Source organism: Sphaerodactylus townsendi, linkage group LG01 (assembly GCF_021028975.2).
Source record: "Sphaerodactylus townsendi isolate TG3544 linkage group LG01, MPM_Stown_v2.3, whole genome shotgun sequence".
Lineage (NCBI taxonomy): Eukaryota > Metazoa > Chordata > Lepidosauria > Squamata > Sphaerodactylidae > Sphaerodactylus > Sphaerodactylus townsendi.
Genome location: NC_059425.1, coordinates 84,978,228 through 84,996,093, shown reverse-complemented (window position 1 = coordinate 84,996,093; position 17,866 = coordinate 84,978,228). Strand labels below are relative to the sequence as shown.

Sequence of the window (17,866 nt, the reverse complement as noted above, 5' to 3'; positions counted from 1 at the left end):
CATGGCAAACAACAACCAAAAACTCAAGAGCAAGCAAAACAACAACTGGTTAAAAGCCTCTGAAAGCAGACAGAGTCAACAAACCCCAAAAACCAAAGCAGAACCATAGAATCCCAGCAGAACCCCAAATCAATGTGGCAATCTCAACAGAACCAATGTTAATCCACAGGTGCCTAGCATATGAAAAATGGAGGGGGGGGGGGGAAGACTTTTGCAAGCCAAACAAAACCAGTGTCAATCCACACATACCCGACAGAACAACCATAAATGGGGGGGGGGGGGCACTTTTGCAAGTTCAACAGAACCAATTTCAGTCAACAACTGCCCAACACAACAAATGTACACCAGGAGAACTTTTGCGAGCTCCAAAGAACCAATGTCAATCCACAGATGCCCAGCAGAACAAATGAAAACCTGGGGGGGGGGGGGGGAGGGCACTTTTGGAAGCACAACAGAACCAATGTTAATTCACAGAGGCCCAGCAGAAGAAACCTAAGTGATAAGAGACAGATTTAAAGGCCCAATAGAACCACTGTCAATCCATGGATGCCCAGGAGAAGCCAGGGTTAATGCATACTGCAAGCCCAACAGAAAAAAATAGCAATCTAAAGAAGCCCAGAAGAATCAGAGACAGCCAAGCCAAACTATAAGAATGTCATGGGCTGGCCACAAAGGAGGCACGAGGCAAAGTGTAGGGAACAGACCCTCACAAAAAAACTGACAAAGACACACACAAACACACAAAACGAATATCACCTTTCCCTAACGTGTGATCTGGATTGTACAGATTCCAGATTTTATTTCATGCTCAAATGATGGTGTCATGAGTCTGCGGCCCACCAATGTCTCCTTGAATGAGGAGATTCCTTCTGGTGCAGAAGGGAAGTCTCAGGCTGAAGAGAGTGCCATGTTCTCAGTTTCACAGCCCAGATTTTGAGGCTGAACCAGCGCCACCTCCAGGGAAGCCAAAGAAGGGTGAACCAGTGTGGAAGAAACTTATCCACAAACCTTATGCGCCTGTGGCTGCTCTGTACCTTAGAACTTTTTGTGCTTGCCCTTGGACTGGATTTGGACTTAAGTTTGTTAGATTTACTCTGACTCTGGACTGTGCCTGGCTTGTGCTTGAACTTCTAACTATTTGTGTGCTGACCTTGGACAGAGCCTTGGATGACATTTGCCGCCTTTTGCCTAAGGTGTCTGTCTGAACCTAGACAAGTGCAAATTAGGGCCTTAAGAATTCGGCACAATCAGCAAAAGCATATGGTTTACTATGCTGTCTGATGGTATCAAAGTGTACTACAACAGGCTCTGCTGCCATTAATGTCTGTATGTTTGTTTATCTCACAGGTGATTACTTTTACACTGAACTTAGCAGAATTTAAGCATATATTCTAACAAACACCAAAACAGAACATAGCAACTCTTACCAAAGAGGAAGAATTATCATTATCTTTTCTTTCATAATCATTCTCAGCTGATTTGACTTGTTTCATAATCGCTGTTTCATTATCTCTTTCTACAATGTCCATCTTTATTTCCTTTACATTTTGTTCAGTTTCTTCATGCTTTTTCACATCTTTTTCATAGTCTTTACAGGACTTGCTTGCTACTTTCTCTGGCAATGCCATTTTAAATTCAATATTTGCTGATGTGCAATAATCTTCAAAGCCATAAAGATATCTAAAAGAAAGCAACAGAAAGGTCAGTCAGTTTTAACAAAAAATACATATTTGCCATATAAATGCACCTACTGGACAACATATGTTTCAGATTGATTTGTTTAAAAAAACACATTTGGTGTTTGATTAATGTTTCTGTTCTTTTTTTCAGTTACTGCCACCCCCCCAAATAACTTATTGTATAAAGAAAACATTTGAAAGTCAGCTGCGTTGAGGCTAATCAACTTAAAAACATTTCTGGAGTTAAATGTATTACATTTTTCAAACAAATTAAAAAAGGGCCCAATGTATGGCGTGATATAAAAATTGAGAAAAATGCCACAAGTAACAGTATTTAGTCTCTTTAAATAAAAAGTAAAGTAGCACTTTCCTGTTACTGTTATTTCTTGAGTATCTTCTGTGCAGTCACACATGAGACTGCACAGGTGCAGGCCAGCCACAGAAAACTAACCAGAAGGCTTATAAAAGCTTCAGAGCTCCTGGAGTGCTCTTCCTGCTCTTCTCCAGAGCTGAGAGTGGGTTGGTTTCCTGCCCAAATGGTCACACCAAAGAGGTGGTAAGAGTGCTCCTCCATTCACCACCATGGAAGAGCACCAATCAAGCCAATAGCAGCCCACAGTGGGGAAAGGAGAAAGGGATGCATGCCTGCAAAGAAGACACTTGATGAACAGCAGTTATAGGTTAAGCACAACTCTGTTTTCCTTGGTTTGTCTTCAGTGCAGTCCCTCATGGGAGAGTAGCATGTTCACTTACCATGGAGGTGGGTGTGGGCTTGTCAAGGAAACAACAACTCGATGATGCGGCTGGCCTCCACACGGGCCAGGGCCTTTACGGCTCTGGCCCCGGCCTGGTGGAACGCTCTCCCGCCAGCTGTCCGGGCCCTGCGGGATCTTGGTGAGTTCCGCAGGGCCTGTAAGACAGAGCTGTTCCGCCGGGCCTTTGGAAGGACCGGCCGCTGATGGTGCCCCCCCCTTCTTCGGTCCCCTCCCTTTTTCGGCCCTCTGGGTTTTTACATCTGGGCCTGATACCATTGGAGGGGGCCCGCTGATCCTCCCTTTGGGGCAGGATTTAATAACTGGTAGTTGGGCGGCACGTATAGCTATAATTATCAGGGTTACCGTTAGTTCTTCGCTGCTTTTATAGATTTTAATTGATTTATGATGGTTTTGTGGTTGTATTTTACTGCATGTTGTACACCGCCTGGAGCCCTTCGGGGACGGGGCGGTATAAAAGTCTAAAATATAAATAAATAAAATAAATAAACAACTGTAAAACTAGTCTCTCAACAGTTGCGTCTCTCCAGGAGTCCACATCAATGGAATAATGTTGGAGAAATGTGGCCAGAGCAGACCAGGTTGCTGCCTTACAGAAGTTCAGGATATCGACCTTGGAAAGGAAAGCAGCTGAAGTGGCTGGCTTTTGTGGGTTTTACAGCTTTGTGGCTGTGGTCTGGTAGTTTCTGCTAGTAATGTTTTGTCAGTACCCTTTTGGCTATTTCTCAAATTCCCTTAATTAATAGGAGGACAATTGGCCTTCTATCAGTGCTGCATGACACAGTCATGATTAGAATCGAGGACCTCAGATCCAACTGAATAAAGTCAGTGTCCAAGGCGTTCACCATTTGAATTAATTTCTCAGAACAGAAGTTAAGATCCTCCATGAGCCAGATACTTGACACTGCCCTCCAGAAAAGGCATAGAGGTGTCTTCTGAATCTGCATCCAAATCCAAGAAATAATTATCCTCTGGGTATTGCTGAAGACGTGATGAAGTGGCAGACCCATCATGTCTCACCGATGAGGATTGTTTGCCAGGTGATTTAGGAGGAGGATGAAAAGGGATATGACAAGGCATGTCCCAATGGGTGAATGGAGTAGGAAGGAAGCATGGGTAGGAAGGCTGGCAAGGGTGAATGAGATGACTGAGGTGTCACTTTCACAGATCCAAGGGAAGGAGAGGAACATTGAAGACATCATACCCTAAGGAAGGGGAAGAGTGTCTATCAAGCAAGGGTTAGGATGCTTTCGGATGACGGAGGAGCTGTGGACTGGTAGGGATGGCTGAGTCTATGACAGGAGACAATGAAGTTCAAAACTGAGGAGAGCAGGAGTTTTGATGTCCAGAGGCTCCCACACTGCGATCCTGACTGTGACAGGGATTTCAAGCAGGTGGAAGCTTGACAGACAACATCCAGGAGATGATAGGCATGGAATCAGAGAATCCCAACATTGAGTAGATGAAGGTGATCAAAGGTGATCAACATCAACATGAAGGTGATCGACATCAAGAAAAAACTTTCCTTTGATGAATCAGAAAAGAAGGCTAAGAATGCTTCGGTGACAAGCCTTGCTGTTGAGGAGACAATTACCGTTAATGTTGAGAAAAGAACTCTGGTGGATGAGCCAAACAGTCAGACGGTAGATGTGTTGGCAATGAATCTTGGCACTGGGGAGACAATGGCTTGGACTAAGAGGTATTTTTAACCTTCTTTTTGGCCTTTTTAACCGGGGGCTCAGAAACTGCTCATCTGGCCACCAAAGCTGAGTCTGGAGTTGATCCAGAAGGAGTCATATGGACTGAGAGACCAAAGGAATACAAGCCTTTTTAAAGGATTTTTCCTTGGGACTTTTCATTAAGCCTGTTCATGTCTGGCTTTTGGAGTAAAAAAGTCATCAAAATAGGCACTTCTTGGAGACATGAGTCTCACTGAGGCAGGAAGTACATTAATCATGCTCATAGTTTTGAATCATTTTTGTTCCACACTAGGAATGTTTCATGAATAGTGCCATGTTGATGAAAAAAAAACTATGAGTTGAAATGAAGTGCTCATCTAAAGCGAGTCCTCTATACGTGGTGGCGTAGAGGGGAGAGAGGAGAGCAGTCCTAGCACTCTGAGGCTTCTGGAAGACTTCTGGTCAGCTCCCTGTGGTCAGCCTGAACCTGCAGGGTTCCATATGGGACTGCACTGAAGACACAATGAATTATACTTACCTAACTAACGTTATATATCATTTATCAGAATGTCATCATACAGATTTACTTACTTTTTGTAAGCACATTTAACATTATATCCAGCAGCTGAGTTCAAGACAGGGATCCCAAGATCCTGATATACCTGCTTCCAAACTGATCCACTTTCAATCTATAAACAGAAGGAATATTATCTCCATAAAAAGATCATTATGAAATTATTAATTCTGTCATAATGAATAAAAACAAGAACTTTGCTTCATAAGAACTGAAACTGAATTTCAGGTAGTTTTGAGCCCTATTCAAGGGAATGCTAAATAAATGCAGAATGACTTTCATTTGTTCCACCTCTCCTTTTGCTTATTCAATCATATATTTTGGCTGAGTTTTTAAAACATTTATTTGATCTAAGTCTGGTGTATGTAAACTGAACAAACTGAACAAAGTATAATCTAAACCTGGCAAAATAGGGAGGTAAGGACTATGTATTAAATGGCCATTATGCACTGAAGCATGTGGGTATAAGTGTGGCAGGTGCCCAATGATTTAAGACTGAGGAAATAACGACTGAGCTTTGGTTTCACACAAACATACTCCCGACATATGCAATTAACTTTAAATATACGCAAATGTCAGTGATTTACAATTTAGAAGTTCTCAGTCTTCAAAGTTAATTTGATGGTGTTTACAAAGAAGCAATAGTTACCTATTGCCATTGCAGACAAAACTGAAGACAGTGGACCCTATCTCTACAAGCTTTTCTTACTTCCCTGCCAGTTATTCTAATCACGATACATAACTCCAACTTTCTTTCATTTCAATCAGCTGTTAATGACTTTGTTGGTCTAATATAACATCAATTAAACCCAAATAAAGCAATGATAACATATTACTGATTAGTTCCCTCTTATATATTCCTTGCCCTGCAACATAGGTTTGGTGGTCAAAGATTGATATCCTTTGCTTTCAAAAAGTTTCTAGTTTGGATCCTGGTATCTCCAGTGAAAGAACACTAGGTAGCAGGCATTGCAAAAGAGCATTTTCTACATGGCATCTTGGGACAGCTCTTGATGTAGAAGTACTGAGCTATTCCCACCCTTGGTCTCAGTCTATAGCAGACAGCATTGTATGTTCACACTACAAAACAAAAGAGGAACGATGAGAATGCTCTCCTTTCCTTCTCCTCTGTTTTTAAAGTGTAGATTTCATATGAGAGGAAGAAGAATTAACACCAGCACTTTGAATTGGATTTGGAAACCAACTGAAAGTCAGTGAAGATGTAGCAAAAACTGTATTTTGTTTCCTACAGCCATTCCAGGTAGTAATCACATTTTGAACCAACTATAGTTGCTCAAAAATTACTTCTCTGAGATGTTTCTCTTAATCTCTTCCCCACATGCTAAACTGCATGGGTGCTACATAGTTTATTATATTTTCCGGGTTTCTACCCAGTGACTTTGTTAGTATTAAGCCAGAAGGATTCTTTTTCAGAAGGTCAGTCCAGATATTCTCAGCAGGTACGCAAGTAGTGTTCTCCCTTCCTTCTGTAACATCCCCATCCTGCTATGGAAGCTTGTTGGGTGACCTTGAGCTTGATACTATTACTCAGCTTAACCAGCCTCACAGGATTGTTGTGAGGATAAAATAAAAGAGGGGAGAACAATGTTGTAAGACATTTTAGGTTCCTATTGAGAAGAAATGGGGGGTATCAAATATATAAACACATATAGTCATTAAATAAATACATATTGCTAACCAAATCACCCAAAACATCTCTAACGATTGCCAGGGTGGCAAGTTGTTTGCCTTTACTGCTCCTATCACTATAACAGACTGTCTTTCAAAGTTTCAGTTTCCATAAGCCTCAATTCCATGATCTACAACAGTGTTATATAAAACTCGACTACTTTATGAAAACTCCTGCTTTACACGCTAACACTAGTTTGGGCTGATTTTAACCATGCCTATAACACCATTTTCTCTAAGGCTCTTTCATTCCCAAGTCCATCTCACCAAATAATGCAACCATGAAGACCCACTCAAATAATGAAATATCACGATTTACGCCTACTGTTTTTGAAAAAAATTATGCATGAAGTTCCTCTATAATGTAAATATAGAATTCTTCAATGAGACATGTTCTTCCATAACATATAGTACTTACATTATCAAATCCTCCAAGTTTATGTACAAGTCTGAATAATTTGAATAGATTCAAGTTTCTGTATCCAAGTACAGGTCGTTTGTTAATAGGAGTCCCTGTTTAAAAAGAAAAGTATTTTGAAGTGTGGCTTTGCAATTTGAAACAAGATCAACACAGAAATCAATGCATATAAATCAATTTAGAACAGGGGTCGGCAACCATTGACACCCAAAGAGCCGTTTGGACCCGTTTTCCATGGAAAAGAAAACACTAGGAGCAGCAAATACTTGTTGACATCTAAAATGAAGATAGCACTGTATATATTCTCATGCAGGGAGAAGTTCCCTTCTTTGGGGCCCATTTTTACCCATCAATGTAAAAAGGAGAGGGGGCTAAAAAGCCTGTTGTTTTGTATATGGTTCAAATGACCAGCAATAGAACCCGTTTCACACATTTCTCTTTTCTTGTGTTGAAAGAGACTGATTATGCCCCCCCCCCTCAAAAGAACCCCCTCAAATTCCACTTGGATGGTGGATCAAAATTGGTGCCTTTAACGGGGTTGTCAACTTCCGGGGTGGGGCTGAACTTCTCCCCCCACCCCCTGAGAAAATGTCTGCCATGGAGGGTAAAATATGGAGGGTAAAATATACTCGACAGCCATATTCCTCACTGAGCATGGCCCCCGCCCTGGTCCCAAAAGCCACAGCTTCTGAGAATCTATCCTGAAATGTCCTGGGATTTGCCCACTGGGAGTTGGCAACCTGTGACAACCATGGCTGAGGATGATCCTGGCCTTCCTCCCTTCCACGATCTACAAGCTTACCGTCCACTGGCTTACTCTGAAGTAAACCTTCCAAGATCCATGTGCAAGGCTTTCCCCATGCGCTCCTGCCCTCCTTGGCAACGTAGAAGCAAACAATTCCCACCCACCCCTGCCTTCCCATCAAACAGTCCTGACAAGTGCAACCTTGAAGGGTTGCAGGTAATAACTCCTTAAAACCTGACATTGTATTTCTCACCTGGACTCCAGCCAGGCTGCCCATCCTCCCAGGGAAAGCTCCTGGAGCCTCAGTGGGAGCCTTCTGGGGGGGGGGGTCTGCAACCTTGCAAAGGTGGCACCTGCACTGGGGTCCCCCATGTGGTCCCCGCCTCCCTACAGAAGGGACCTTGGGGAGGGGGAAATGAGGGCCACCCAAAGGAGGTCGCACCCCTGACCCCCCCCATTCAAGAGGGGTGGACCCCTGGATGTTAGGGATTGGCGCCTGAAAATCCATGCGCTCTTGGCAGCACCTCCCCCTCCCATTTCCCGCCTCTTTCACCGGCACACCTCGGGTTCAAGAGGATCCACAAGCGGTGCTCCGCCCTCGCCCCGCCCCGTCATCACCAGCATCAGCCAACCAGGCAGCTGGAACAGGGAAGCCGGAAGTGGCTTGGGATAGCCGTCTCGGGCTGTGCCTCTCTAGGAACGGGGACTCTTTCCTATAATCTCTTAGGGCGACTCTCCGAAGGAGGCTGAGAGGACCCAAACCACACAGAGCCGCAGTGCAAGGACGAAAGAGCCGCATGCGGCTCCAGAGCCGCAGGTTGCAGACCCCTGATTTAGAATTTCAAACAGAAGTCCAAACAGCAGATTTCTTTTTCCTGGAGTGCCATCTCCTCACCCTCTGCACACTGATTAATAATGAGAAGGACTATACATTCAGGAGGCAGTGCTAACAGCCATTGTGAGTGCAGCCCTACTATTTCTACCACTTCTCATCCAGCCACTACCCATTCAGTGCTCAGTAGAGAAGCAGGTAATATTTTTTACATATCACATAAATCAGTACTGGGCTGGACTGCATACAAAGCATGCAGCCTAATCCTCTTCAGAAGTAAATTCAGCTATATTCGAAGGGGGCTTACTCTCAAACATGAAAGCACAGGAACCCAGCCTTAAGCTTATTTTCCTAGTTAACAGCCATGTAACAATGCATTTGATAGTTTTAATCAAACTTCAACATAATTAGAAAATTCATATTTGTGTAAAATTATATATATACACACACACGCGCACACAAATATATTTAAAAGCTCACCTCTGTCTTCCATGAACTTGTACAACTGTTGTAGAAAGTTCTCTCTTTCCTCTGGAAAGGGTTCTGTTTCTTCCTAATTTAAAAAGTACAACAAGGAAATAAAATGTACATCAGTCTATTAAACATTACACTTTTATTTTAAAAGCTATCATAGGAAATTAAATTTAAATTTTAAAAGAAAGTTAAATAATAGTTATAGGGCTGGATATGGAAGAAAAGCTCGTGGAAAGAAACAGTGGGAGAATAGATCTTTCCCAGCTTTCCTGTTGTTAAGTAGCCTCCTGTGTACCTAGGAAATCCTCTCTGAGATGTTATACCACTTTGCAAACAAAATACTGTACTGAGCCCTCCAGAGACACAGTGGATTCAGATAAAATTTCTACTGCCTCTTCCAATACAAAAGCCATTCAGCAAAACAGGAATTTGGAGGTTCTTTTCCCTGGTCCTCTTGCTGCTGTCCACAGGGCATTCCCAAGCCTCGGAGCGTTTCAGGACAAACAGCAACAGGCTAAACAAAGGCAGGGAGCGATCTGCTCTGCCAGCTCCTTTTGCAAGCTTTTCTGCTGGATCCTTTCCAATGAAGGTGATAAATAATATTTTGGCACAATTTGCCATCTGCACATCCAACCTTCCAGGTTTTTTGAAAATGGTAAAATGTTCAGATATCTTTGCTTATGATATGGGATAAATAATTTATACATAAATATTAACAATTTTAATCGCATATGGAGGTCTAATAAATTAGTCAAACAGGAATCACATTTTGCTGTCCAAAACTAGACTTTCCTACTTTGGAGATTCAACCTTTGTAGAATCTTTTTTTTTTAAGTATAAATGTGGAGAAGAAACAGGAGGTGCCAAACCTTGCTCTTCATGAAGTTTACTAGAAAAAGGATTTGGGAACACACTCATCTAATGTTATGTTGAAATTTTTAATCAGGAGAGCGGACCGTCACCAGTACTTTCAGTCTGCAAAGCCTGTACATCAGAACTGAATGCATGATGGACCATTTCAGATCAGGTGAGTGGTTTTCTCCTTTTTCAGTTATGAATCCACTGCTAGATTATTATTCCAGCTCCAAAGATTTTGGCATTAAGGGTATATTTTTGTTTTAGAAACCATAAATAAGAGACATAGGACATTACTCACTAATGACTACATGCAGTTGCCCCTATCCTTCATGGTTCCAACATTCCAACATGGTAATTATTTTAGCTTTCATAAACTGATTGTATGAAGTAAGCAGCATTCGCAAATATGAACTATATGACAAGACCTATCCTAAACAAGGCTTGAATCCTGAAGTGCTGTTCCATCAGCACAGCTCTTCTGTCTGCAGAGGAGGAAGATTTTTGCTGACTGCTCCCTCTGACTGCAGACTCCAAATTTGCTTCCCACACTGTTCTTCGGATCTACTAAGCAGCAGGAGCACAATTTTAGGTAGGATGGACAGAAGACTTTGGGGGAAGGGGGGAAATTGGTTTCCTCTAACCCAATGAAATGAATTAAAAGTGTTGATATCACGCCATTAGTGTAATTCAGTAGACACTGTACTTCTAACAGGAACTGTGCTAATAAGAACCCACAAAATTGCTATACTTGCCTCTTCCTCACTGCTATTGTCTTCTTTTTCTTTTTCATCTTCCTCTTCTTCTTCTGCTTCACTACTGGAGGTTTCTTCTTTCAACTCAGTCTTCCAGTTACTGGGAACAGTTCTGTTTTTACGGAATTCTAGGGCCTGATCAAAAGCTGCAAATGATATTGCATTTATTAGAACAACGTCAAGCTTGCCCTACTAATTAATCAATCATTATCGGGATTTTTCCTTAGGTCAGTTGTGCAAGTCATGCATTTCTCTTCCCATGTAGAGAGAAATTATTGTGTATAGGGAGATCCTGAGTTTATGTAAATGTAGGATTTCCTTGACCCTGACACCTAAAGCCCACAAAGGCTTGAGCCAACAAATCACTGTTAGAGGACCACTTGAGAACCAACAAGGAATAATAAGAGGAAGGAGCAATTCAGAAACCCCTTTTCCAGTATTATTTAAGCTCTCAGAAGCACCTCCGATTGCATTTCATGATAATAATGTTGACATGAAAGTTACACAAACACATACAAAAGCAGTAGGACTCTGGGTTGGATTGAAAGCACCACCAATGGGATTGCCCCCTTCCCATTCTTGTTTAAGCCCACTGAGCTTCCTTAAACTCTGCAAGGGAGGGGACCAAGTGATCCTCAGGGACAGTGCGGAGAGCAAAGTGGTAACCTGCATTGGGAGAAGGGAACTGTGGATGTCACCCTCACCTTCTCCATCAGTAGAAATGCTGTTCCACAAGCAGAACAGCACCTTTGGATCCAAACACTGAGTCCCATGACCAGAGGTTTGGAACTGGTTGAATCCCACCACTGGATCCAACCCTCCTGTATATTAATCATTAATCTATTAGGCAGTTTACAACAAAATTGAAAACAACTATATAAAACTTTATATGACAAAAGCAGAAGAACAAGCAAATAAAAACTACTCTTATGGATGAAGCTTCAGTTGCATGTCATCCTTCAAAAAATCCTCCTATCAGCCTTGTGCAAAACACACATGAACAGCAGTGACAAGGGGACATGGATACCCTCCTTCAGGAAAGTTTCCTAACTTTGCTGACACTATGAAAGAAACCTGTCATGTTTAGATCCTTAAAAGTCAAAATCAGAACTTTAAAATCATCCAGAAACTTCCTAGGAAGTAGTGCAGATGGTACACAATTAGAGTTATGTGATTTATACATGTAACTTTGTCAGTTCCCTGATATGCATCATGGATCCATTGTAGATTTGAAAAGACATTTCAAATGCCCACCTCCCATCCTCCATACACTGCATCTTGCAGCATGCACATGCTAAAGCCCACACGATGAAGTAGTATTTTGCCAGTCACTTCTCCTGGGACCTACCCTCCAAGAAGAACTGCCGCTATTACAAAATAGTCCCTCCTAGCCCAACTCAGCCAGACAGTCTGAAGAGACACCAGCATCAGTGGTATTTAAAGCCACTGAGTTCCTGGAGAATTACCAGGAATGTAATTTTGTCCACATCCTGATACAGATTGTTGAGGGCACTCAAAACTGTCTATCCCAAGACCAGGCTAGAAATGTTTCAAGATCGGTTGGAGCAGCTTACAACGTTTCATGTAACAGTTTAAAACATTTAAAACATTCCAATAAATTACATTTATAATTATTTCAAAGATGGCAATGAAACAGTACCCTAGTCCACTGAGGGCTGATGGTGGACTTGATGGAAAAAGGGAGGAGGTCAGATGGTACCATAGTTGCCTTAACCATACACCTGGAAAAACAACTCTGTCCTACAGGCTCTGCAGAATAGCATACGTTTCCACAGGGCTCTGGTTTCATTAGACAGAGTGTTCTACCAGACTGGAGCCAGGGCCAAGAAAGTCCTGGCCCTGACTAAGGCTAGACAAACTTCTTTGGGGGCCAGGGACCACCAGTAGATTACTATTTGCAGACAAAGCGATCTTTGGGGAACATACCAGAAGAGATGGTCCTGTAGGTACGTGGATCCTAGATCATAAAGGGCTTTGAATGTTAGTACAAGAATCTTGAATCTAATCTGGTACTCCACCTGGAGTCAGTGTAGTTGGCAAAACATTGATTGGATGTGTGCCCACCATGGGATCCCCATTAGGATCCTCACTGCTGCATTCTGGACCAGACAGAGCTTCCGGAGCAGACTCAAGGGCAGCGTAGAGCAAATTGAAGTAGTCTAATCTGGAGGTGACTGTTGCTTGGAACACTGTGCCAAGATTGGGTTGGGAAAGGTAAGGTGCCAGTGGCATAGATGAACAAATACTACATGGGCCTCTGTGGTGAAGAAGGTATCCAGGAGCACACCCAGGCTTTTGACGGTTGGTCCAGTTATCAGCTGCATACTGTCTATGTTCGGCAGATAGCGCTTGCCACTCAACCCGTGTTGAGCCAGCCACATGACCTCCATCTTTGTTGGATTCAACTTCTGCTGGCTCTCTTTCATTCACCCCACCACAGCCTCCAAAAAATTGGCCAGAATGTCTGAGGCAGCTCCTGGATGACCCTCTTTCAACAGATACAACTGGGTGCCATCAGCATACTAATGACAACCCAGTCCAAAATTCTGGATTAACTCAGTGAGGAATCACATATAGTTGTTAAACAGTATTGGTATAATTTATGCTATTTCTTTTTGTAAAGTTCTGAAGTCAGCTCTCAATATTAAAATCACAATATATAAATACTAAGGTGCATTAATAAAATTTAAATGAAAAAACAATAGGAGCATAAAAACACTCTACCAGAAGCATAGATCAAAATAGAATATAGTACAGACCAATAGCTCTTCACTGATTATAACAATCAGAAGAGCTTTTCTTTTCTTGTTTTAAAAATATTCTAACCTTGCTTTAATGTAGCATCTGGCTTTGGTGACGTTTCACTAATTTCTCGGACGTCTTTTCTCGGTACTGAAGAACTAGAAGAACAGTGACAAAGCAATTTTTAAAAATGCAAAATGATAAACATAAATATTTTTAAAAAAATTATGTTCTGATTGTGGGTTGGCTTTAATAAAGTAATTTAATCTATCACTCTTAACAACAAAAGAAACAGAATCAAGTATAATATTCTGAAGAAACATTAGTCCACAGCATTATGATCAATGTCAGTTTTGCTGACATTGGTTATACTATTTTGGAGCCTACTAAAAATGTTATGTACTTCTGCCTTATTGTAATATTCAAATAAAAGCAGATTATTTAGACATCATAAATCTACAAGTTTGACTTATAAAATAAGGGCTAATCCACGCAATATCTCGGCAAATCCACAATTGGATCACTAGTGTATTTTCATTAATAACTGAAGGAGGCCCTGATTCAGACAAGGACTTTGACACATAGGGAGATTAACTTTGCTGACCCCCTGGAGCAGCATGCTACCAGTTCCCTTCTGCTGAAGCTTGTAACTTACCAATTTCCCCATAGAACAAACATCAGTTTCTGTGAGTGTGTGTGTGACGAGCCTTTAAACCAAAATGCGGGGGTTCACAGAGCTGGCTTTCAACCAAACCACGGGGACACAGAGCCTAAGATTCTGGGGGATCAGGCTCTTCTCAGTAAAACCTTGCCCACACCTCTCTCCCTCAGAATACATGATAGTACATGTAAAAGCTGTGGGGTCCACCACCATGAGATAAATGTTGTTGTTTGTGAATAGGACACTGAGGCAAGAATTGAAAAAGAACAACAAAAATAATATGTATATGTAGAGAATCATAAAAGAACACTTCAACAAACACAAACTTCCCAACAGTCAAGGAAACCCTGGTTGAGGCAAGTAAACTGTCTCACTGAACACAACTTCAGGATGGGATTTAAGTTCACTAATGCTTGAGGTGACAGAATATATGCCTTAAACAACCAATAACTTATCAGTTAGGGCCGTTCCCATAAAACATATTATTTCTGACAAACTTCCACCTGAACACCAAGTTAGAGCCACTTACCCACACAGCAGTCTTTCCACAACAGTCACACAAAGCTATTATAGGTTTGCTCATCATCAAGGACAAGAAAAGAAATAGGTACTCTGTACTCCCTGTGAAGTACAGCTAACTCTGCTCTGAAATGCATTCTATTTCAGGCAGAGCTACACAACTGGTTCTCTCCTTGAGGCAGATTGTTAGCTGCTGCACACAGATACACACACCATCAATCAGCTCTCTCACAGGGAATTGGATGTTAGAACAGCACTCCTATCAGCTCAGGTGATGAGGGTTGGTTGGCTGTTACTTTTCAGGGACAGGGCAGCCTCCTGTCCATCACACCTTGGGAAATCCTGGCTCCATGCTATCATTCATTGGCCCACTTTCCAGCCAAAAGCCCAGCTACTATCCCAGCCTGGAGCACAGGGTCCAACTGAAGGCAAAGCTTTGCTGCATCACCAATCTGCTTATCATTAGATACCATCAATGCTACACAAGGCAGTAAGGGTTTCACATCAACTCTTTCCTCATCAAAAACCTAGAAAAGTAAACTCATGCTGTGATTTCAGTGCAACCTCCACATGAAAGCTCACTCATTTAGAAGCATCTCATCTCTGTTCCAAGACACACAAGATGCTTGCAGCAGCTATTATATGCCGCCATCCATCCTCTAACTCACTATATTGCCATTTCCACACATACACAAACCCTAACCCACCACATGCCAAAGCCCCCAACCCTTCAACTGTGACCACTCCCATCGTCTATTTCTACTTACATAACAAATACAGAGATAAATTGTGTTAAATGAACTTTTCTGAACAGAGAAAGCAATAATTTATTTATGATGTTTTAAAATTGTATTTATTATCTGCTGTACACCGCCCAGAGCCCCTCGGGGATGGGGCGGTCTAGAAGCCCAAAGTATAAATAAATAAAATAAATAAATAATCAAGCATCAACAGCTGCGAAGGCCAGCTTATATAGGCCTTATATAGGAGGGCGGAGCACAGAGAACACTGGGGCAGGCCACTGGCTTTTCTTCCATCCACGCCCGCCCCAAATTCACTGCCTCAGTATATTCCATGTAAATTGACTATTCTTGCATAAACTGCTTTATTGCTACAGTACAGGCAGGACTCTAACAACAAAACGTTTTCCCCCTTAAAGATGTTTGGAAGGATAATGCCATCTTGCTTGTGTCTTTGAAACAGCAGAGCTGAATGTGGAGTTGAGAGAGTGGGGAGAGTTTGGCTACTATGGACAGCTACCTGACAATAGCCGTTTCATTTTTAAGATGCTCTCACCAGCTGTCTATAGGCAAGGCAAATATAAACCACTGGCACTAAAACAAACCATGATTAAACCAGGATGTTGTGTCTGCACATAATGTGAAACTGTAGTGTGTGTTAAGACTAACTATGGTTAGGCAACATAGGTTTCAATGATCATTTTGTCTATTATAATAAAAATATAAGCCATGGTTTTATGTTATATCTGAACCAATCCACTGTATAATGATAACGGGGATTTGTATTTTCCGTAATTATATCAGGAATTTTTGCTTAACAATTCTTAAATTCATTTTCAAATTTCTATTAAGTTATATTAATAGTAATACCTAGTTTAAAAATCTAGTTAATGGAAAAAAACACTGGAAAGCTTTTATAGAGGCTAATCTGTAGACATGCCACCATTGTTATATATTTTTTTTGTTTGCATCTTTCTACTTACAATTTGCCATCCTTGAAAGAACGAACAAGTATGTAATCCTTTTTCACTGCTATGTCATCACTACAGTCAGGACAAACCACCTGCACAAAATAAAGTATTTCAAATATCGTAGAAGGGAAACAAGGGTGTATATAAAATATTGCACAGAAGAATTCAACTGTTCATATCAGGTAATTCACAAGTGTGATTGGCATCGTAACTCTGCCTTGGATACCCTGTGCAAAGATGCACTCAATTCCTCCGAGTTTTCTGCAAATTGCAAAGGAACTGGAGGGAGGAGGTTGTTTTACTGAGCCACACTTGCTAGATAACATCCCTCCAATGGAGAGGAGAGTGGCTGATCTCTCTATGAAAATTTCCTAGTGGTATGATTAGAAGTCTTGAGCCACTGCCTGAACACAAGGTGTGAGGGGGGTTTGAAACTGAACCCTGGCAAGATGGAGGTGGTGCTCGTTGGGAGGACTGAGATCCTGAAGGAAATTCTGCTTCCCACTTTCAGTGGGTCTGGTTGACTCAGTTAAGAGCTTTAGGATTACACTGTAATCCAGGTTTATTTCTGGAGAAGCAAATTAATGCAGATTTTTTAAAAAAGCTTTCTTCCAACTTCATTTAGTCTAGAAGATGGTCCCCCCACCTTGACTCACCTGATATGAACCTGAATCCATAATATAGTAACATAAAGACAAGATTATTATAATGCACTCTAAATGAGTCTCAGAATTCAACAGACTGGTTATTATTTGGAGCTACTTGAAACATGCACATTATTCCCATTCTGGAGTTACTTCACTAGCTGTTCATCAGTTACCAGATTCAATTGAGGTTACCATTCAACACCTCCCCTGCTACGCTCGACTGACAGCTTATCTCATCTGAGTAGGGCCTTCTGTGGGTATCACCCTACAAATGGGCATTAAAAATGCCCACACAAATGCATTCTCGTTTGTGGCCCTCATCTTTGGAATGGCCTGGCTGAAGTCATCAGGAAGGCTCCCATGCTTCTGTCATTATGCAAACTATGTAAGAATTGTTCAGGAAGGATATACTACAACAAAATGGATAAAGGAGGTGCTTTTATAAAAGGGAACAGGATTATGAACTATACCACTACAATATATGTACTATCTGTTGTATGTGTTATTCTACTCTTGCTGCATTGTGATTATGTATACTATTTAACATGCCCAATATTCTATGCACTTCATAGTCCTATTATATTGCTTATCAGCTGCCTCATTCTGATAATAGATTACATTGATTCACACTGTCTTGAGTCTCAGTGAGAAGGATGTTATAAAAATTTTAAATAAATATGCGAACAAATTAATCTCCTTTCCTCTGGATCCTCTACAATGAAGATTCAAGGGATGGAAGAAGTGTTTCTCCAAGTCTGAGTATGTGAGTGACAGGCTGGGAGTGGGTGAAGTTTTAGAGGGAATCAGAGCTTCTGACAAGATTACAAAGAGCCCAGCTCTGATTTCCTGAGAGAACAGATGTGTTTAGTGTCTGTGAAAGACCTGTGGTGTTGGCGGGAAGAGAGTATTGAGGGAAGAAAGGGACCCTATTCTAGCCAAGAAGGGGATTTACATCTAGGGAGAGGCGAATTTCTAGTCCAGGATCAAACTGCAGAACTAGTGTGTCTTCTGGACAGAACTGAGGGAACTGACAGTGAAAGAGTTTGTATCAAAGAGGGACCACTCTCAAGTCTGAAGGGGAAATTACCCTGT

General features: G+C 41.7%; 1 protein-coding gene across 4 annotated transcripts in view; it reads right to left on the bottom strand.

Moving 5' to 3' along the window:
* The window catches only part of ARID4B (AT-rich interaction domain 4B), a 118,350-nt gene that overhangs the window by 37,287 nt on the left and 63,197 nt on the right, over positions 1–17,866 (bottom strand). For all 4 annotated transcript variants that reach the window (XM_048485794.1, XM_048485804.1, XM_048485813.1 and 1 more), the window contains exons 9-15: positions 16,140–16,219; positions 13,321–13,394; positions 10,474–10,619; positions 8,870–8,942; positions 6,813–6,907; positions 4,723–4,820; positions 1,428–1,680 (exon numbers count right to left, since the gene is read on the bottom strand). In XM_048485794.1, the coding sequence (XP_048341751.1) occupies positions 1,428–1,680; positions 4,723–4,820; positions 6,813–6,907; positions 8,870–8,942; positions 10,474–10,619; positions 13,321–13,394; positions 16,140–16,219 (819 nt within the window). The remainder of the gene's footprint in view (positions 1–1,427; positions 1,681–4,722; positions 4,821–6,812; positions 6,908–8,869; positions 8,943–10,473; positions 10,620–13,320; positions 13,395–16,139; positions 16,220–17,866) is intronic.